The sequence below is a fragment of the Orycteropus afer genome, unplaced genomic scaffold (genome assembly GCF_000298275.1).
Source record: "Orycteropus afer afer isolate SDZICR_OR568_19922 unplaced genomic scaffold, OryAfe1.0 scaffold00040, whole genome shotgun sequence".
Taxonomy (NCBI): domain Eukaryota; kingdom Metazoa; phylum Chordata; class Mammalia; order Tubulidentata; family Orycteropodidae; genus Orycteropus; species Orycteropus afer.
The window spans coordinates 5,306,245-5,326,849 of record NW_006921627.1 but is presented as its reverse complement, the minus strand read 5'-3'; the positions used below and the strand labels follow the sequence as shown (position 1 = coordinate 5,326,849).

General features: G+C 39.4%; 1 protein-coding gene across 1 annotated transcript in view; it reads left to right on the top strand.

The window, feature by feature from the left end:
• The window catches only part of CCDC77 (coiled-coil domain containing 77), a 47,773-nt gene extending 28,036 nt beyond the window's left edge, over positions 1-19,737 (top strand). Inside the window, exons 3-11 of the mRNA XM_007937048.2 lie at positions 1,405-1,547; positions 3,819-3,915; positions 5,394-5,466; positions 6,102-6,193; positions 10,622-10,770; positions 15,968-16,187; positions 17,873-17,998; positions 18,102-18,254; positions 19,591-19,737. Coding sequence (XP_007935239.2) covers positions 1,405-1,547; positions 3,819-3,915; positions 5,394-5,466; positions 6,102-6,193; positions 10,622-10,770; positions 15,968-16,187; positions 17,873-17,998; positions 18,102-18,254; positions 19,591-19,737 — 1,200 coding nt within the window. The remainder of the gene's footprint in view (positions 1-1,404; positions 1,548-3,818; positions 3,916-5,393; positions 5,467-6,101; positions 6,194-10,621; positions 10,771-15,967; positions 16,188-17,872; positions 17,999-18,101; positions 18,255-19,590) is intronic.
• The last annotated feature ends 868 nt before the right edge of the window (positions 19,738-20,605 follow it).

Genomic DNA, 20,605 nt, shown 5'->3' with positions numbered 1-20,605 from the left:
TTTGTGTTGTTGAAAAAAGGTGTTTGCAATGAATAAGTCGTTGGTCTTGCAAAATTCTACCATACGAGTTCCAGCATTATTCCTGTCACCAAGGCCAAATTTTCCAACTACCAGTGATTCTTCTTGTCTTAGTGTCATGCTTATCTTAGTTATCTAGTGCTGCTATAATAGAAATACCACAAGTGGGTGACTTTAACAAACAAATGTATTTTCTCACAGTTTAGGAGGCTAGAAGTGCAAATTCAAGGTGCTGGCTCTAGGTAATGGCTTTCGCTGTTAACTCTGGGGGAAGTCCTTGTCTCTTTTCAGCTTCTGTTTATTGGTTCCTTGGAAATCTCATGTAGCGTGTTATCTGTCTTCCCCCATCTGTACTTGCTTGCTGCTTGCTTAAAAAGAGATTGACTTAAAACACACCCTGCACTAATACTGCCTTGTTAACATAACAAAATCTTATTCTCAAATGTGATTTAAACAACTGGTATTATGGGATTTACAGCACATATTCAATCCATAACAATACTTCTCTAATCAGCCTCACTCTTTTCATTCTGGCAATACTGAAGTACTTGCACTTGCCTAACATACTGGGCTCCTCGTGGTTCTGTATTTACTACTATCTTTTCTGAGAGTTCCCAGCCTCTGCTTATTTCTCTAGCAGTCTTCTAGTCAACTTTCAAGTTTCAGCTCTTTGATGGTATTCTCTGATTTCCCAAACAGCCTTCAAAGAATTTGCTCCTGCCTCACTTTCCCCATTTTACCAAGTATACTCCTCCATTAGATAATTCTTTTATGTTAATTGTTTGCATGTCTGCCTTCCCACGAAATTCCTAAGCTCTTTGTAGAAAAGACTCATTCATATCTTTTTCATTTTTGTTTTCCAGAATGTCATAACAATACTTACTATATAGTTGTTGTTGTTATGTGCCGTCAAGTCGGACCCAACTCATAGCGACCCCTCCTTGGGTTTCCGAGGCAGTATCACTAAGGAAGTAGATTGCCCCATCTTGCTTCCGAGGAGTGGCTGGTGGTTTTGAACTGCCAGGCTTCTGGTTTGCAGTCAAGTGCCTTAGGCACTACACTACCAGAGCTCCCTATTATATAGAGAAAGCATAATAATAGTGTATGACTAAAATGAGTGAGTCATAATGGTGTGCGGGGTTCTATAATCTCTGAAAGGAAGGTATTAGAGCTTTGGTATTATATGCAACTTCACACTCATCCTGTAGCTTTTAATGGCAAGTCTATACACAGTCTTTTGCTGACATTTGACATTTGAGTTCTGTATTGGAGAAACTATGCACTTTGGAATATTTTTACATGAACTGACTCCTCCATAGCCAGTAAGAGATACCCCTGTAAAGGACTTTATCTTTTCAGCTGCCTTACTGTTTTTTTCTTTTGCAGCATAAATTAGAATGGGATTTGCAGCAGAAAGAGGAAGAGATTGCTGAATTGCAGAAAGCTCTAAGTGATATGCAAATCTGCCTTTTCCAGGAACGAGAACATGTTTTACGCCTCTACTCAGAAAATGACCGGTTGAGAATCAGGTACCTAGTAGGAGAAGGGACACAACTGGGGGGACATAATTCAATCCATAGCAATACTTTTCTAATCAGCCTTACTCTTTTCACTGTAACATTGGAGTTATAGTTCTAAATTACTCTAAACCAAAAACCAAACACGCTACCATTGAGTTGGATCTGAGTCAAAGCGACCCTTCCTTGGGTTTCTGAGGCAGTATTATTATGGAAGTAGATTGCCCAATTTCCCTTCCGAGGAACAGCTGGTAGGTTTGAACCAACAGCCTTCTGGGTAGCAGTCAGATGCCCTAGGTGCTACACCACCAGAGCGCTAGACAAGATAAATATCTCTTCAGTCACTCATTTAGGTTTTATTCCCAGGAAACAGACTCTAATGTGGAGATTTGCTTGCAGGGTAATTATTGTGGAGGTTCTCAGGAATAACTCCTATGAGCAGATACAGGCAGAGGGAGAATTAGAACTGCAGTACAGGGGTAAAAGAAGCCTTAGCCAACACCACAGGGAGCTTTGAGGCTGGAATGGCCTTTTAGAGGCAAAAGGGTTGAACTTCTATGTCCACACATTGACCTGTCATTGGATGCAGGCTGCTCCCAGGGAAGAGGTGAAAACTTGAGAGAAGGCATCACCCTTCAGCCAAGGGCAATACCTAGGAAGGACTCAGCTTCTGGGGATGGGTGTCTTGGTCCCAAAGGGAGCATCTGAGAAGTGCACCATAGCATCTTCTACAGTGTATTTCTTGCACTGCTCAGATCCACTTGCTTCTTAATGATAAATTCACCCTATCTCAAAACAGCTCTTTTGGTATTCTGGTTGATTTCATCCTGGAGAAACTTGAAAGAAGTTTCAAGAAACTTCTAGAGCTAATAAAGGTATTTAGCAAAGTTGCAGGGTATAAGGTCAAGAAACAAAAATTGGTAGGCTTTGTATACACTAGCAGTGAGAAATCCAAAATGGAAATTAGGGAAACAATTCCATTTACAATAGCATCTAAGAGAATAAGATACCTAAGAATAAATCTAACCAGGGACATGAAGAATTTAAAGAATGAAAGCTATAAAACATTGCTGAAATAGATTAAAGAAGACTTAAATAAACAGAAAGATCTTCTTTGTTTGTATGTTGGAAGACTTAATATTGTTAAGACGTCAGTACTACCTAAAGCAATCTATAGATTCAGCACAGTCCCAATTAAAATTCCAACAGCCTTCTTTACAGAAGTGGAAAAAACAATCCTCAACTTTATGTGGATTGACAAGCTGCCCTGAATAGCTAAAGAAATGCTGAAAGAAAAGAAAAAGTAGAAGGACTCACACTTCCTGATTTTAAAACGTACTATACAGCCACAGTAATCCAAATAGCCTGGTACTTCTGTAACAATAGACACATAGACCAAAGGAACAGAATTGAGAGTGCAGACACAAACCTACACTTCTTTGGTCAACTGATTTTTGGCAAGGGTGCTAAATCTGTTCAGTGGGGAAAGAAGAGTCTTCAATAAATGCTGTTGGGGAAAGTGGATCTCCAGTTGCAGAAAAATGAAACAGATCCATGCCTCACACTGTGCACAAAACAAATTCAAAATGATCTGTTGGAGTTTTCTGCGGGATTTCATGTCAGTGGGTCAAACACGCTAAGTCCTTGAATAGTGGGGCCAGATAAGGACAGAGAAGCAAACCCAAGTTTGGAATATGTCCTAGTCAAGGTAAATCACTGCCTCTGGCCTCTTCCAGGGTCCATTGTGATCAACTTGCCAGCTTATGGCTGTTGGTCTTCTTGAAGATGGTGTATCAGAGCTCAGAGATATCCTAAATTGAAGCTAAGAGATTGGGCTTTTGTACCCCCTCATTGACTAGGCATTGGATACAGTCTGTCCCTGAGGAATGAGGGACATAAACTTGGGGGAGGCAGTTCTCCTGGGCTGAAGGTAGTTCTGGAGAGAGGCTCAGGTATGTGCAATAGGCAGGCAACATTCCTGGCATTTGGGGGAATGAGACCATCAGTCCTAAAGAGGGAAGTCTGGGCAGAGCATTCCAGCATCCATTACAGGTCCCTTCTAGAACTGTCTAAGAAATTATTTCCTGGCTTCTTTCAGTACTCCTGAATACAAATACCTGATGCTTTAAAAAGGTAGAGCTAAGGTCTAGATAAATCCTATTCAATTATAATTTGAGGTCCTGTTACTTTAAAAATAAGTAAGTCAGTAGGGAGAGCTTTTAAGCAGAAAATGTTGGGTATTCTGGATACATAATTTTTACTTACTTTCTATGAGAATTGCAGGGAAGTAGAAGACAAGAAAAAGATTCAAAGTCTCTTGGCTCTTGTGGGAACAGACACTGGAGAAGTGACCTATTTTTATAAGGAGCCTCCTCACAAAGTAAGTACTCTTTGGTATAGCGTAGTGAGTATGGCTTTTATAAAGTACAGGCTAAGTTCCATAATCAGAACAACTTTGGTACTTGCTAAAGAAGATAGATGCAGATTCAGCCATAATTGTCTCAAGTTTGCCTGAGTTACCAAAGACCTTTCTGTGATTACAGACAGCATTATAATTTCATTCTTTTCTTTGAAAAGCCTTAGGAAATAGTGTTGTTTACCCCATTTTACTATTTAGAAACCTAGAGCTCAGGAGAGTGGATGTTGTGGCTGAAATAAGAGAGGAAAGTAGGAGCAGACATACTGTGGGAGCATGTTTCAGTACGTGAATTTCTTTTTTAATCTTTGTTTATACTGATTACAAAAGTAATGCATCGTCTTTATTAAAAACAAACATACAAATTTATAGAAGTGTATCATATAAAAGTAGAAGTCTCATAATCCTATACCCCAGAATAAACTATTATTAATAGTTTGTTATATATACTTTCAACCCTTTTTCCAGTCATGTGGCATTATTTATGTGTGTGTACTATTTTCATTTTTATAAACAATGCCTCAGTGAACATCTATGTACATCTATACATAACATACATACACATGTACATATACATATATATTTCTGTGTTTCTATTAGATGTTTCCTGAAAGCCTTATCGGGTGTTGCTAAATAGCCCTGCAATTTTATTTTATTTTTTTTTTAGTTTATATCACCAAGACTGGGTTTCATCCAATTTGTTACTTTTCCTATGTGACATCTCATATTTATGATAACCTTATATGAATATCTCAACTTTAACCAATTTACAACTGCCCAAAAGAAAAGATAAGAAGGGAAGGAGGGGCAGGGAAACTGGAGGGATGGAAAGGAGGGGAAAAAAACTTAAACTCACTGCTGTGGAGGCGATTCCAACTCATAGTGACCCCCTTGAGTTTCTGAAGTGGTAAATCTTTAAGGGAGTAGATTGCATACCAACCTTCTGGTTAGCAGTCATCTGCCTTAGGCACTATGCCACCAGAGCTCCTTGGAAAGGGGGAAAACACACTGCCATCAAGTCTTATTCGAATCATAGCAACCCCTCCTTGGGTTTCTGAGGCAGTATCCCTATGGAAGTAGATTGCCCAACCTTCCTTCTGAGGAGTGATTGGTGGGTTTGAACCGCCAGCCTTCTGGTTAGCAGTCAAATGCCTTATGCACTGCGCCACCAGAGTTCTTTGGAAAGGGGGAAGGTAGGGTGGAAATGGGAAGAGTGCTGATACATGGTGGGGGTAGCATCCAGTGTCACAGAGTAATTTGTATGTAAATTTTTGAATGGGAAACTAATTCTCTGTGTAAACTTTCACCTAAAACACACAAAAAATGTTTTTAACCAGTTCAGCTTCTGAATAATGTCTGAGCTGTGGGACTAAGGCTAAAAAGTAAAATACTACATTTATAGGAAGGTCACTTCTACACATTTTTTTTTTTTGCTTCTTCAGGTTACCATTCCCCAAAAGACTATCCAGACTGTAAATATACGTGATCATAGTGAATATTCAACTTTAAAAGCAGGTAACAACCATATTATTATAAATGCGCATTGATCCAGAACTCAGAATCACAATGTAAATCATTAGAATTTTTTCTCTACTGTACAGTGATAATTAATGTCCTTAACAGTGGCTCTGGTGATCTGAGATCCTTCTAAGCTCATTGAATCATCCAAATAATTAAATTTTGTTCAGTGCAATTTTAGTATTTTTTTTCCACTTTTATCATGATGAAAACATACACAACTAGACATTTGCCAGCATAACAACTATCTTAAAAATAATCTTATCTTCTAAATATTGGATGATATCTCATAACCAAAATGTTTAAATTTAGTTGCTTTTTTTATTATTCCTTGCCTGTTCTGACTAAATAGTACTTTACAGAGAAAATAAACACAACTCCGAAGGAAAATTTAACAGTTCATTCTGTAAAAAGAGATATCATTATTATCCAAGCGAAATCCTACAGAGTTCTCTTATAGAGATTCCTATTTGAAAAATTAAGCACTATAGCTGGTGTATACTTTCCTTTTCCTTCCTTTCCTTCTTTTTTAGGTAAGTGGAACCACACTCCATGCAAGGGATACTGACACCTGTGTAGCAGAAAAAAAGATGAGAAAAGTTTTTTTGACTAATTTTTGTTTTCTATTTTAGATTCTAAAATAAACAAAAGAAGACCAGCAATGAGAGAGAAGGAAGAAAGTCCTGAACAATACCAAAGATATATAGAGACACTTATCCTACAAGTAAAGAATTTGTTTTGGCAGACTAGTCCACAACCTTAGCTTTGTATAACATACCTTTAGTGTCATGAGTCTCTCCTTGCACACAGGGTGTATCTAGACATCACATGATTAAGAAAAGTGAGGTTGTTCCTAATTTTCAAGAGCTAATATTTTATTGAGACATTCGTTTTTTTTTTATGCATTCTGTTGAGACATTCTCTTTTTTTTAATGTATTCGTTTGGGGAGACTCCTTAGGTTTCATAGTCGGTTGGCTGTAATCTTTATAGAAGCCACTCACCTGACATGACCTTGTGGGTACTACTGGGGAGGTTTGAACAGGCAACTTTGGGTTACTAGCTGAATGCAGGCCGTCTGCACCACCCAGGAACCTTCAAGAGCTCATATTTTAAAACCAGTGTTCTCTGTTTGACCATTGTAGAAATGCTACTCTGAACCTTAGTTCATTTAATTTATATGCTAAGCCCTACCCAACAAAAGCACCATAAAGTAAAAATTTCTTTTGTGTTTGGCTTAAGGGATATGCAAAGGAAACTTGTCCGTGCTGATAGACTATCATTTGGTACAGTACATTTATTTAGGACATCAGGTTTTTGGTGGGTTTTTTTTTTTAATTTTTATTGTGATTTAGGTAAAAGTTAAAAGAGCAAATTAGTTTTCCGTTTGATAGTTCTCACATAAAGTGCTCCATGATACTGGTTACATTCCCTACACTATGTCAGCACTCTCCCCATTTCTGCCCTGGGTTCTGTATTTGTTTTTGTCTGAATTTTCTATCCCTTCCTGCCTTCTCATCTTTGCTTTTGGGAAAATGTTGTCCTTTTGATCTGTATAATCGATTGTTCTAAGTAACAAGTTCCTTATTGTTTATGGGCCTATTGTTTGGCTAACAGGTGGTCTCTGGGAATGGCTTCAGTTCCAGGTCAGGAAGATGTCTTAGTGCCATCGTTTTGGGAGTATCTCCAATCTCTGTTAGACCAGCAAGTCTGGTCTTTTTTGTGAATTTGATTTTTTGTTCTACATTTTTTTCCCACTGTCTGGGACCCTCTGTTGTGATCCTGATCAGAGTGGTCAGTAGTGGTAACCAGGCACCATCTAGTTCTTCTGGTCTCGGGGTCATGTAGGCTGTGGTTCCTGTGGTCCATTAGTCCTTTGGAATAATTGCTTCCTTGAGTCTTTGGTTTTCTTCATCTCTTTTGCTCCAGATGGGAAGAAATCAATAGTTGTATCTTCAATGGCCGCTTGCAAGCTTTTTTAAGATCTCAGACAGTACTCACCAAAGTAGGATACAGGACATTGTCTTTACAAACTGTGTTGTGCCAGTTAGCATAGGTGTCCCTCAGGTCTATGGTCCTTCACATTCGAACCTAGGAACATTGTCCCATGAGGTTTTTGGTTTTGTCTAAGAAGTTTCCATGACTGTGCCCCTTGTGCTCTATTGTCCATATTAGTATACATGCAGCATCTATTATGTAGACTATATATATATATATATATATATATATATATATAGTTATATACATAATATAATTATGATATAGAAATATCTACAACCCAGCTTAGATATTTCTAGTATAATAATGCTATTATAGGAGCTCTGGTAGCATAGTGCCTAAGGCACTTGACTGCTAACCAGAAGTCTGGCAGTTCAAACCCACCAGCCACTCCTTGGAAGGAAGGTTGGACAATCTACTTCCGTAGTGATACTGCCTTGGAAACCCAAGGAGGGGTCGCTATGAGTCGGGTCTGACTCGAGGGCACATAACAACAAAGCAACAATGCTATTATAATATAGCTTGTCCATATTACAGTAATTACTATATTTGCCCTTTATTTTTGCATTCCTTTCAGTATCTTCTTTTACCTTGGTCATGTGCTGACTTCCCTCATATTGTGTATTGTCTTTCCCTTCACCATTATTAACACCTATATTCTATCTAATCAGTATTATCCCTACACTACCCTTCCCATCCTTCCTAACCATCAAATAATTTTTTTTCTGTGTGTAAACTTTTTCTTGTTTTTCTTTTTAAATAGTAGTGGTTTCATACAATATTTAGGGAGCTCTGGTGGCATGGTGCCTAAGGCATTTGACTGCTTACCAGAAGGCTGGTGGTGCAAACCCACCTGCCACTCCTTGGAAGGAAGTTTGGCCAATCTCCCTCCATAGAGATACCACCTCGGAAACCCAAGGAGGGGTTGCTATGAGTTGGATCTGACTCAATAGCAGTGTTTTTTTTTTTTCATAGAGTATTTGTCCTTTCGTGATTCACTAATTTCATTTAGCATAATGTCTTCTAAATTCATCTGTATTGTGAGATGTTTTGCAGACCCATTGTTACTCTTTAGTGTTGCACAGTGTTCCATTGTGTGTATGAACCACAATTTGTTTATCCATTCATCTGTTGATGGGCTTTGTGGTGGTTACATTTGTGTGTCAACTTGGCTAGGCCTGGTTGAGTGGCTGGGCAGCTGGATGTAGTATTCCCCATGATGAGACTGGTAATCAACTCCATGGCGGGATCTATTGTGAGCAGCTGAGTATCTGCCTTTGGGTATGTGGTCTGCTTCCTGTATATAAGAAACAGCTTTGGGAATGGTCTCTAACTGATGGCTCGCTTGAGCCCTGCACATAGCCATATTGTTGTTCAGCAGCCTGCCATGCTTTGCTGACCTTAGGACTTTCAGTGGAATTGAGTTAATGGCCTGCCATATGATTTAGTAACATCAGGACTGTGCCTTTTTATTTGTCAACCTTGGGCTTGTCCATCTCAGCAGCTAGCAGCTCTCTGAGTGAAGAAAAGCCTCTAGCTCCAGTGGGCTGGGAGCAGGAGACAGAGCTGAAGCCCAAGTTTGAGGGGCTTTCATCCAGACCCCAGAGCCTGGCACTTTGAACTTGGACTTAAAGCCTCTAAACTATAAGGGAATAAACTCCTGTTTGTTCAAATACCATTTGTGGTATTTTCTGTTGGAGCGGAACAAGGTAACCAGAACAGGCACTTAGGTTGAGTACTAAAGTCTAGGTAATTATATGTCATTTGGAATTTGATTTTTCTACTGGTTGCACTGTCCTTATTAGGGGAGTCCATTGATTGAAATGACAGTTTGTTTGTTTTTTTTTAAATTGTGATTTGGGTGAAAATTTACAGAGCAAATTTACTTTCCATACAACAGTTCACATATACTTTGTCTCATGACATTGACTACAATTTATCCCAATGCAACAGTTCCCCTCCTACTTCCTCCCGACAGTTACCTCTTCCCTTTGTCCATCCCTCCATGCACTCCTGTTCCCTGAGCTGTCTCCCTGTGCATACACAGTCCTTCTTTCTCCCATGATTGATCTCTCCAAGGAGTGTTTCTACCTCAGGTAAATGTTCAACTCATATGCTTGTCTTTTGTTTGTCTGGAAGCCACAGGTGTGGGTTCAATTCCAGACCTGAAGGGCAGCTAGGGGCCATAGTCTCAGGGGTTCCACCAGGCTCTGTCAGACCAGCAAACCTGGTTCCCCCTTTTTTTCCCCCCCAAATGATTTTGAGTTTTGTTCCACATTGTTCTTCTCCTCTACCCAGAATCTCCTACATTGATCCCCCTCCAAGTGGTTGACAGTGGTAGCCAGGCACCATTTAGTTCTTCTAGTCTCATAGTCGTATAGTCTGCAGATTGCATGATGTACCAGTTGCTAGGACTAATTATTTCTATGAATCTTTGGTTTTCTTCATTCTTCTTTGCTCTAACAAGGGTCTTCCATCATTGCATTTAGATGGCTTTTTGCAAGCTTTTAAGATCCCAGTCGCTACTCGCCAAAGTAGGAGGTAGAACAATGTTTTATGTAGTATGTTATGCCAATTAGCTTGATGTCCCCTGTGACTATGGTCCCGAGCCCACAGGTTCAACTACTCGCTCCCTGTGGGTAGCTGGCTGTAACCAAGAAGTAACTACAACCTTGCCCTTTGTGAAATGACAGTTTTTACTTTTGGCCAGTATCTCTACTTAGAGTCATGACATCTAGACTCAGAAAAGTAAATTACATATTCCTATTCATTTACTCTACTTTTTTAAACTAAAAAATGAAGAAAAGAATCATTCTGTTTCTGTGCAACTAAGGAGTCTTAAAAAGGAGAGAACCCTAAAAGTTCTAAAAGGGAGATAGTGAAAAGGTGAGAATCCTCAGGTAGGGGAAAATGATTTTCTAGCTTTCTTTGTGTGGTAGGTCATGGGCTTATCATAGACAAAGAGTTGCTCTTATGTAGCCTAACGCTGTAAAATACTAAGTAGGGTGAAGTTGAGATTTTCCACTGTTTATTTTGCCACTGTGTTTGGTTTGTTTTTACGTTTTCTGGAGCAAGTCATGCTGTTAGAGGTTGCATCTGCAGGTAAGAAGTAAGTGGAAGCAGAAGTGCACCCCTCACCCTTGTTGGCCTGTCTAGGTGGAAGCACTGCAGGCGCAGCTGGAAGAACAGACCAAGCTTTCGAGAGAACAGGTTGAAGGACTCATGGAAGATAGGCGGATTTGCATTGAGGAAATACAAGTTCAACACCAGAGAAATCAGGAGAAAATCAAAGAGCTGACCAAAAAGTGAGTGTTCAAGAAAAGCTATACCTAAAATATTTTTTTATTTTTCTGAGGAGCTTAAAAGTTAACAGTCCTTATCCTGAAACCAGAAGAGTTCCAGGTGACCACTACTGACCGTTCTGATTAGGAACACAATAGATGGATCCTGATAGAATGAGATCAAAGTATGGAACAGAACTCAAATTCTTGAAAAGTCCAGACTTACTAGACTAGTTGATGCCCCAAGACTGTAGCCCTGAAATACTCTTTAAACCTTGAACCAAAACTATTCTATGAGATTATCTTTTAGCTAAATAACAGATTCATGAAATAAACAATATCATCTGTGAGTACTGTGCTTCTTCAAAAAATCTTCTGTAGGAGAGCAAACTGTGAACATTTATTCAGAAGCAAAGATGAGAAGGCAAGGAAGGGGTTAGGGAAACTAGATTACTGGAAACAGAACAAGTAGAATGGAAATGAGAAAATTGACACACTGTGAAAAATATAGCCAATGTCACTGAACAAATTGTGTAGAAATTGTTAAATGGCAACCTAATTTGCTGTGTACAGTTTCACCAAAAACACAATAAAATATTAAAATAAAATAACAGTCCTATACTTTAGCAACATAATATCATGGAACTGAAAAGGACCTTGAAAAAATTGTCTTCTTCTGACACCCTGCCTCTATGTAGGTGAGTGCCCAGGTTTTATCCAAGAATCCTGTTAATTCTCTTCTTGAACAGCTGGTGGGTATTCCACATGGTCCTGTTAACGATTTTAGTGTTTTAGCTTGATTCTAGTGCTTAAGTGCTTTTATCTGACTTAATGTAGAAGGATTTGTTTTGTTTAACCCCTCATGAATATGGGAAAATATGACCTTACATACTTGTATGGCAAAAAAAGGAAAATGTGAACACTATGATGACTGCATTTGTTTCTTACCTGCCTGCCATTCCTCATTCTGTGATCTGATTTCATCCCCACCATTTTATTAAACATGCCCTTTCTATGGCCATCACTGACTGCTTAATTTCTAAGACCAGTTCTCTCTTTCCAGTCCTTATTATAGTTAGTATCTGTCATAGTTAAGGGTGTGTGTCAACTTGTCACTCCCCATGATGAGACTTGTAATCAACTCTATGGTGGAACTACTGTGAGCAGCTGAGTAGCTGCCTTAGGGATATGGTCCGCTTCCAGTATATAAGAAGTTTTGAGAAAGGTCTCTCAGCTTTTTGGCATGCTTGGACCCTGTCCATAGCCAAGTCTTCATCTCAGTGGTCTGCCATGTTGTCTGCCAATCTTGAGACTATTTCTGGACTTGAACTAATGGCCTCCCATATTGCTTGATAATCTTGGGACTGTGCCCCTTTCACAAGGAGCTCTGGTGGCATAGTGCCTAAGGCATTTGACTGCTAACCAGAAGGCTAGCAGTTTAAACCCACCAGCCACTCTGCAGAGAGAAGACCAGGCAATCTGCTTCCATAAAGATTTACCACCTTGGAAACCCAAAAAAAAAACCAAACCAAACTCACTGCCATCGAGTCAGATCCGACTCATAGTGACCCCTTCTTGGGTTTCTGAGGCAGTATTACTACGGAAGTAGATTGCCCAATCTTCCTTCCAAGGAGGGGTGGGTTTGAACAGCAATCAAATGCCTTATGCACTGTACCACCAGAGCTCCTTGGAAACCCAAAGAGGGTTGCTATGGGTCAGAATCGACTCAATGGCAGTGAGTTTTGTTTTGTTTAGTGCCCTTTTACTTGTTGACCTTGGGTTTGTCGGCCTCAGCAGCCAGCAAGAGAGACACCTCCAGCTTCAGTGGACCAGGAGCAAGAGGCAGAGCTAAAGCCCAAGGTCAAGGAGCCTTCACTCAGTCCCTAGAGCTGGCACTTTAAACTCAGACTTCTAGCTTCCTGAACTGTAAGAGAATAAATCCATGTTTGTTGAAGCCATCCACCTGTGGTATTTCTGTTAGAGTGGCACTAGAGAACCAAGACAGTACCTTTCTGTGTTTCTGACACCACTGATTGCCCCTTCTTTTAAATAAATCTTCTTTGTTTTCTGTACCGCCAAGCTTTGTTGGCTTTTCTGCTTTTCTAGTCCTCCTCAGCCTTTCAGCTGGTTCCACTGGCCAGATCTGTGCCTGACAGACATCCTCTGTTGAATATGCTTGACCACCTCAAATGTGCCATGACTGAAACCAAATTGATCATCTCCTCCAACAAAGAGTCCCCTCCACATCTCAAACCTACTACCTCTTTCTACCATTTAATTTTGTGATGTCACCATCTACCCAGTTTCCCTTGAAATGTCAGAATCATCCTTACCTTCTCACTCTTTTATTCCCTAATTCCAGACCCTATCAAGTGGATGCCTGAGAAGCATCTCAAATCCATTCTCTGCCCTCTCATTCTTGCTACATTGGTTCAATAATCTGTTTTTTCTTTCTCTAGTCCTTTTGTCTTCTATAGTCTTTCTCACTGCTGTGAGTTGGCTCTTCCACCAAGAATTACTGATGGCTTAAAAACATTTGATAGCCCCCATTTACCTTATAATAAAATCCTGATACCTTTGCTTGAGATATTAGGAACTTCATCATCTGACAGCAAATTGACCTTTTCTGCTCAGCTCCACCTCTGTTGTATAGTTAACCTTCTGCTTCAGCCAGACAAATAATACTTACAGAGCTCTTGTTATGTGGCAGGCACCATGCTAAGGACTGTCACCCCTTCCCTGAAGATTTTCCCAGGCAGAATTAAGTTCTTTCTAGTCCACATTCCCATAATGATTAGGTGCCTCTATGATGACACCTATCCACTCTGTGGTAATTATGTCTTTGTTCCCAGGGTCTTACTAAAGCCTCTCTGCCCTACCCTGCATGCATAATAGGCACACAATACACATTGGTTAGTTACTCGATTGGTCTTTATCAAGTTGCATCTTACTGCCTTTTTCTGTATTAAACATCCTAGATTTTAAAATACTTTTTCATTTCACATATTCATCCCTTTATCATCTTCTAATTGCCTTCTCAAACTTTTCTAGTGTCTTCACCTCCATTTTAAAGTGCAGTGGTTAAAATTGGATAGGATAGAATCAGTGACCAAAAGAGGATAGAAAATGTTTTCTGGCCCTTTCAGGCTATTTTATTTACTTATTTTAGCATACTATGATATGTTTTGTGTTTTGCTAGTACTTCTCCATCTTTTCTTTTTGGCATTTTGTACTGAAACACAGCATCTTGACTTTTCATTGGATTTTCCCTGTTCTTAGGGAACCAGAATTCTAAATTCTCACAGTAAATTATAATTTTATTTCTGTCTTCCAGAATATTAATAACATCCTAATTTAGCACCATCTGCATGGTTGAGCACGTGATCTGTGCCTACCATTACGTAGGTCATCCTAAGGATATTGAATGGCATAAAATCCAAGACCATTAATGACTGCCCTTTGTGTGTCACTTTCAAACTATTTGTACATTAATGAGACCATACTTTGCCAGATTGTAACTGAGAACATAATGTAAGACAGAATGAAATAACTCATTGAAAGCAGGAGATAGCTTTGTGGTAACTGAATCAGTCTTTCTCCTTATATATACACATACACTGAATAAATATCTATATTCATCTGGTGATATTTACTCTACTTTGTGCCAGGCATTATGCTATCATTTCCCCTTTATCTCTATACTCTGTTACTCATAAAAAGAATTAAGTGGATCTGACATTACATGTTCATTGGAACACTACAGAGATTGCTTCATGGTATGTGATAATCTTGCAAGCGGCTTGATCATTTGATATAGTATTTTTCTGGGTGTTGATGTTAAATAGATGAGTTGCTAACTCCCAGGAGTATTCTCTTGAAAACAGAAACATCATTTGTCTATTTCTAAATATCAAGAAATAAACTAACAAAAACTCACTGCCATCAAGTCAGTTCTGACTCATAGAGACCCTCATTGGGTTTCCGAGGTAGTAAATCTTGATAGAAGTAGATTGCCTCATCTTCCTTCCATGGAGCAGTTGGTGGGTTTGAACCACCAATCTTTTGGTTTGCTGTCAAATACCTTATGCACTGTGCCACCAGAGGTCCTTATCAAGAAATAGCAAGAATCTATTTAGTGCCTCTGTATGTCCAGTAATTGGTATTGGCTTTGACAGTCTGTGGTAATGGTGCAAAAATAAATGAAAACTAGTGGCATAGTGCATTTGACTGCTAACCAGAAGGCTGGTGGTTCAACCCTACCAGCCACTCCTTGGAAGGGAGATTGGGCAATCTACTTCCATAATGATACTGCCTCGAAAACCCAATTAGGGGTCACTATGAGTCAGATTAGGAGCTCTGGTAGCATAGTGGCTAAAGCACTTGACTGCTAACCAGACGGCTGGCGGTTCAAACCCGCCAGCCACTCCTCGGAAGGAAGGTTGGGCAATCCTACTTCTGTAGTGATACTGCCTCGGAAACCCAAGGAGGGGTCGCTATGAGTCGGGGCCGACTCGACGGCACGTTACAACAACAACAACAACAACATGAGTCAGATTCGACTCAAAGGCAGTAACTTTGGTGCTTTTTTTGTAAGGTATATGCCTTCAGTCAGTTTAGGAAAACATACATGTTGACAGTTAAAACATGGCATATTATGGTATATAAGCAAGCATTGAATTATGTGGTACAGATTATAACTGAGAGAGTTTCAGAAAATGGATAAATTAAAATGGACTGAAGTTGTCAGGATAATTTCATAGAAGATGTTGATCTTGAAAAATGGATGGGATGAGATTTGATGTAGGGTAGTTCATCCATTGAGCATAGCACAAACAAAAGCAAAGTTGTTTTGACATTTTGTAACTTGTGTTAACCCTCAGTTAGAACACCATGGTTTAGTTCTTCATTGTAACAGTCTAGTTCCTGGGAATAGTCCATACATATGCAAGCTATGTATTTCTGTAATTCTTTTAATTACACACCTGAAATTAGCACTTAGGAAAATATCTGTGAACCAGTGTGCATGAGTAAATATATTATACTTTGTCTGGTAAAACCTGTAAGATTTGCGGTGATCAGACCAGATGTATTTGTTAAACTGCTAGTAATATTTTACAGAATTTATACAATACACAGTTTTAGAAAAACCTCTGTCTTCCCTTTGTTTGGAATAACCCTAGGTGTCAGGCATGTTGTGTTCTTCATGTTCTTTCTTTCATAGTCTCCATCACACCCAAGAACTACTCTATGAGAGCACCAAAGACTTTTTGCAACTCAAATTTGAAAACCAACATAAAGAGAAGTCATGGATGCTTGAAAAGGATTGTTTGATGTCAAAGATTAAGCAATACAGGCTGCAGTGTAAGAAGAAAGAAGATAAAACTGGAAAAGTTTGGCCAGTTGTACACCAGAGTCATCATAATCAAAATGACTATATTAAGGTAGTTTCCTTACATCTTACAGAAATTGTTTCATTTTCTGGAAGGGTTGAAAGAACTCAGAAAATTCCGAAGAATTTAAAAATTGTTGTACCAGATCCATTAATTCCAAGAAGCTTTCATAGCAGCAGCCTCAAGCAGTAGGTTTCAAAGAGTCGTAGTATTTAGGGTAGAAAATTAGACTACTGATTTATTCATTCAGGAAATACTAACAGCACTCTTGCTATGTATAGGCTAGGCTTTTAATCTACAGCAGAAATAAGTTAGACAAGGTCTGCCTTATGGAGTCTAGATTTTAATTGGACAGAAAGAATGCTCCCAGATTAGCAAATAACCTGTAAGAAAATTACAGGTTACAAAATATACAAGAAATACAAGGTATTATGTACAAGGTATATAAAGAATAAATAGGATTATATGAAGAACAGTAGTTGTTAGAAGCCAATGTTTAGGGTAGAACAGGGACACTGTTTTAAGTCTTAAGAGGTGATGTTTTTGCTGAGACCTGAAACTTGTCCTGCAGACCGAGGGGAGGAGCATTCTAGGCAGAAGAAGAGCAAGTGTAAAAGCCCTGGAGGATATTCAAGGCACAGGAAGGATGCCGATGTGGTTATAGAGGGATAAGCAAGGAGTAAGTGGGTTGAGAATAGTGCCTAAGGCATTTGACTGCTAACCAGAAGACTGGCGGTTGACACCCATCAGCCACTCCTCAGAAGGAAGATTGGGTATCTCCGTCCATAGAGATACTGCCTCAGAAACCAAGGAGGGGTCGCTGTGAGTCGGAAACAACTCGAGGGCAGTGAGTTTGGTTTTAGTTTCTTAAGTAGTTTGAGAGGTAGACAGTAGCCAATCATGGAGAGCCTTATAGGTCACGGTAAGGATTGTGTGCAAAGAAGTGGTATGATGTAATTTAGGTTTTAAAAAGATCATCCTGGACTAGGTTTACTGGTCTGATAGAGCCTGGTGAGAACCCCCGAGACTATGGCCCCTATTTAGCCTTCACGTCTGGGATTGAACTCACTAGCTTCCAGACAAACATTGATAGGCTTATAGGGTGGACATTTACATCAGGTAGATACACTCTTTAGAACGATCAATCATGGGAGAATAGAAGGGCAATATTTGCATAGGGAGATGGAATGCATAGGAAAAAAGGATACAGGGAGAAAGTGGGAAGAGAGCTATGAAATTGTGGAGAATTGCAGTCAATGTCATGAATCAAAATGTGTATGAACTGCTGTATTGAAAATGAATTTGCTCTGTAAACTTTCACCCAAATCATAAAAAAAATTTGGGGAAAAAAATCATTCTGGCTGCTCAGTGGAACACTTACAATAGGTGATGTTGTTGTTGCTGTTTCTTCCTTTTTAAAGAACTTTAGAAATGTGCCCCAAAATTTATATTGTGATATCTTACTTGGGACAAATTCTTAGCTCCATTACATGACTCCTCACAGACCCAGATATATTTGTTTTGTTTTGAAGTATTTCTGCCATGTACGTATTAGAAAGCAGGCTAAGAAGTATTCCTCAGACAAGTTTCTTGCTGTCTTACTCCTTAACTCATTTTGTATTTCTGGAAATCTTACCTTTCTTTACCTAAGTACTATTTGAATTACCTATATTGTAGAACTGATATTAATGTTTTGTGTGTGTATGTGTGTGTTTTTGCCCCCTTTTGACATGTAGACCCTGAAGGATAAATTAACACAAGAAAAAAAACTTTCCAACATGTACCAAGAGCAGTGCATTTCCCTAGAAGAAGAACTTGCCCGAATTCGAGAGGAAGAAAGTGTGAGGAGAGAGATCTTCAAGGTACAAAATTCTCTGCCACTTATGATGGAGTGGGAGGTATAGACTGCTCAGGGAAATGCCTCCCTCATCTTCATTAAATGCCTTCCCATTTTCCCATATTTAGGATCGCACTAACAAGATGGGGAAGCGTTTACAGGTGATGACAAAACGGTACGAAGCTTTGGAGAATCGACGTATCTTGGAAGTAGAAGGCTTTAAGACAGATATTAAGACTCTCCGGCAGAAACTTAAAGACTTAGAGCAAATGCTATATAAGGTAATTGCTTATTCTGACTTACCAAAAAGGGAGAAAGGCGTGGAAGTAAGGAAATATAGTCATGAAGACTATTCAGAAGAAGGAAGTGCTATTTCCCTGGCAGTAAGTACTGTACTAATGGATCAACTTTAAGCTTCACTGGAAATCAGTTTAACAATTACACACTAGAAGGGGAAAACAAAAATACACATAACTAATTAAAAGATTACTGTGGTAGTTAACTTTGTGTGTCAACTTGGCTGGACCTGGTTGAGTGGTTGGGCAGCTGAATGTAGTTATTCCCCATGGTGAGAGGGTAGTTAACTCCATGGTGGAATCTATTGGAGCAGCTGAGTAGTTGCTTTAGGGATATGGTCTGCTTCCCGTATATAAGAAACAGCTTTGGGAATGGTCTCTAGCAGATGGCACACTTGGACCCTGCATGTACCCTGGTTGTTGTTCAGCCTGCCATGCTCTGCCAACCTTGGGACTTTCAATGGACTTGAATTAATAGCCTGCCGTGTGGTTTGGTAACATCAGGACTGTGCCTTTTTACTTGTCAACCTTGGGCTTGTCAGTCTCAGCAGCCAGTAGCTGTCTGAGTGAAGAAAACCCTCTAGCTCCAGTGGGCAGGGAGCAGGAGGCAGAGCTGAAGCCCAAGGCTGAGGGGCTTTCAACCAGCCCCTAGCACCCGGCATATTGAACTCAAGACTTAATGCCTTCAAACTAAGAGAATAAACTCCTGTTTTTAAATCATCCTATTTGTGGTAGATTCCTGTCAGAATGGCACTAGGTAACCAAAACAACTACATCACTGTCCTTGCATCTGTGCTAAACTTATCAAAAATTGTCATCCTTCCCAATTCAAGAAGTAGATTAGAAGAATTATGTCTGTTTTACAAATGAGGAAAGTGAGTAATTGAGTAATAAAGTAATTTCTCCAAATCAGATTCAGCTTTATTTAGAGTCGAAGTTGCCTCAAAAGCCTTCTTAGATTTAACCAGTCATTCGCCTACCCTCAATGATCACTGTATTTCAAACAAGATTAATTAAAGAGGAGATGCTTTCTTTCCTTCTTTAGCAAATTTACCAATAACATTTTTACATTGGTTTCTCTTTTTACCCATTATTTGTTGGTTGTTGATCTGTTTCAAGGCTCTTTTACTATTGTATGGGAAAACAAAGAGCCCCATGCCTCTTCTGCTCAAATTCTGTATTTTCTTTTTAGTTAGTCACTGAGATTCAGTGATTTGAGTTCATAAAGAAGGGTTGACAGAGCTTAGTCTTTGTGACTAATTTCTCTCTCTCTGGCATATGCCATAATCACTTCTTTCTTTTTTTTTTTTAAAACTTCTAGACAACACTTAATGCCCGAACAGACCAGGACCTTGCCATTCTTTGTGAGGTCCGTGACAGCAATAGACGGGCACATAAGATACAAGGAGAACTGAAGAACCTTAAGTCCAAATTGTTTGGTTTGGAAAATGAACTTAGACTCTGTTGATGTCTGCTTTGGGAAATGGCTCCGCCTGGAAGAGTGCTGCTTCCTGAAGCCTGAGGAAAAGGTCATCTTCTCCCCCTGAAATTGTGGAAGGACATAGTATTGACCAGAGTAGTAGTATCCATTATTATGAAAACACGAGGAAGAATCATGGACCCCCAAGAAAGGTTTCTTGCTCTCTAAGTCATCCTGTTAGCCTTTTGTTGTTGTTGTTGGATTATAACTTCATTTATTTAGGTATTTTCCCACATTAGTTATCTTGCTTATGCTGACAGTTTTGTGTTTGTTTGTTTTAAAGGAGATAATGACAATAAAAATTTAGAAAGTGTTTTTCCTATGCATCTGGCTGGGTGTCTGCAGGACCGTCCTTGAGGTTACTTTTCTCCAAGGCAGAGGGACAGGCAGCAAATTACGACTTGTCCAATTTGAATAGGCAGTGATTCTGCTGCTTAAAGTTACTCAGTTATTCAGCTGTAGGACCTGAAGTACCTTTTTGGGACACCCAAGCTCATGGAATTTCACCAGAGGACACTAGAGACCCTACTCTCAAGCATAATTTGTATCTAGAAATAAAGTAAAACCTGCGAAAGCCACAATTGATGTAAGGTGGAAACCTGCCAGAGAAGGAAAACTCAAATATCTTCCACTAAGACAAGCAACAGAAAAGTGGTAAGACTGTACCATGTCAAAGGTGGAAACCTTGGGAAACCCAGAAAAAACAAGGCAGCCATGTTGAGTTCCAGTTCTCACAGATTTCAACTATATAAAGGTGTCAAGAAGGAGTAAAACTTAATCCTTGTATGAAAAGTTCAGTGTTTACCAATAACATGGTTTTTTTTTTTTAAGTATATGTATAATTTATATATATTGA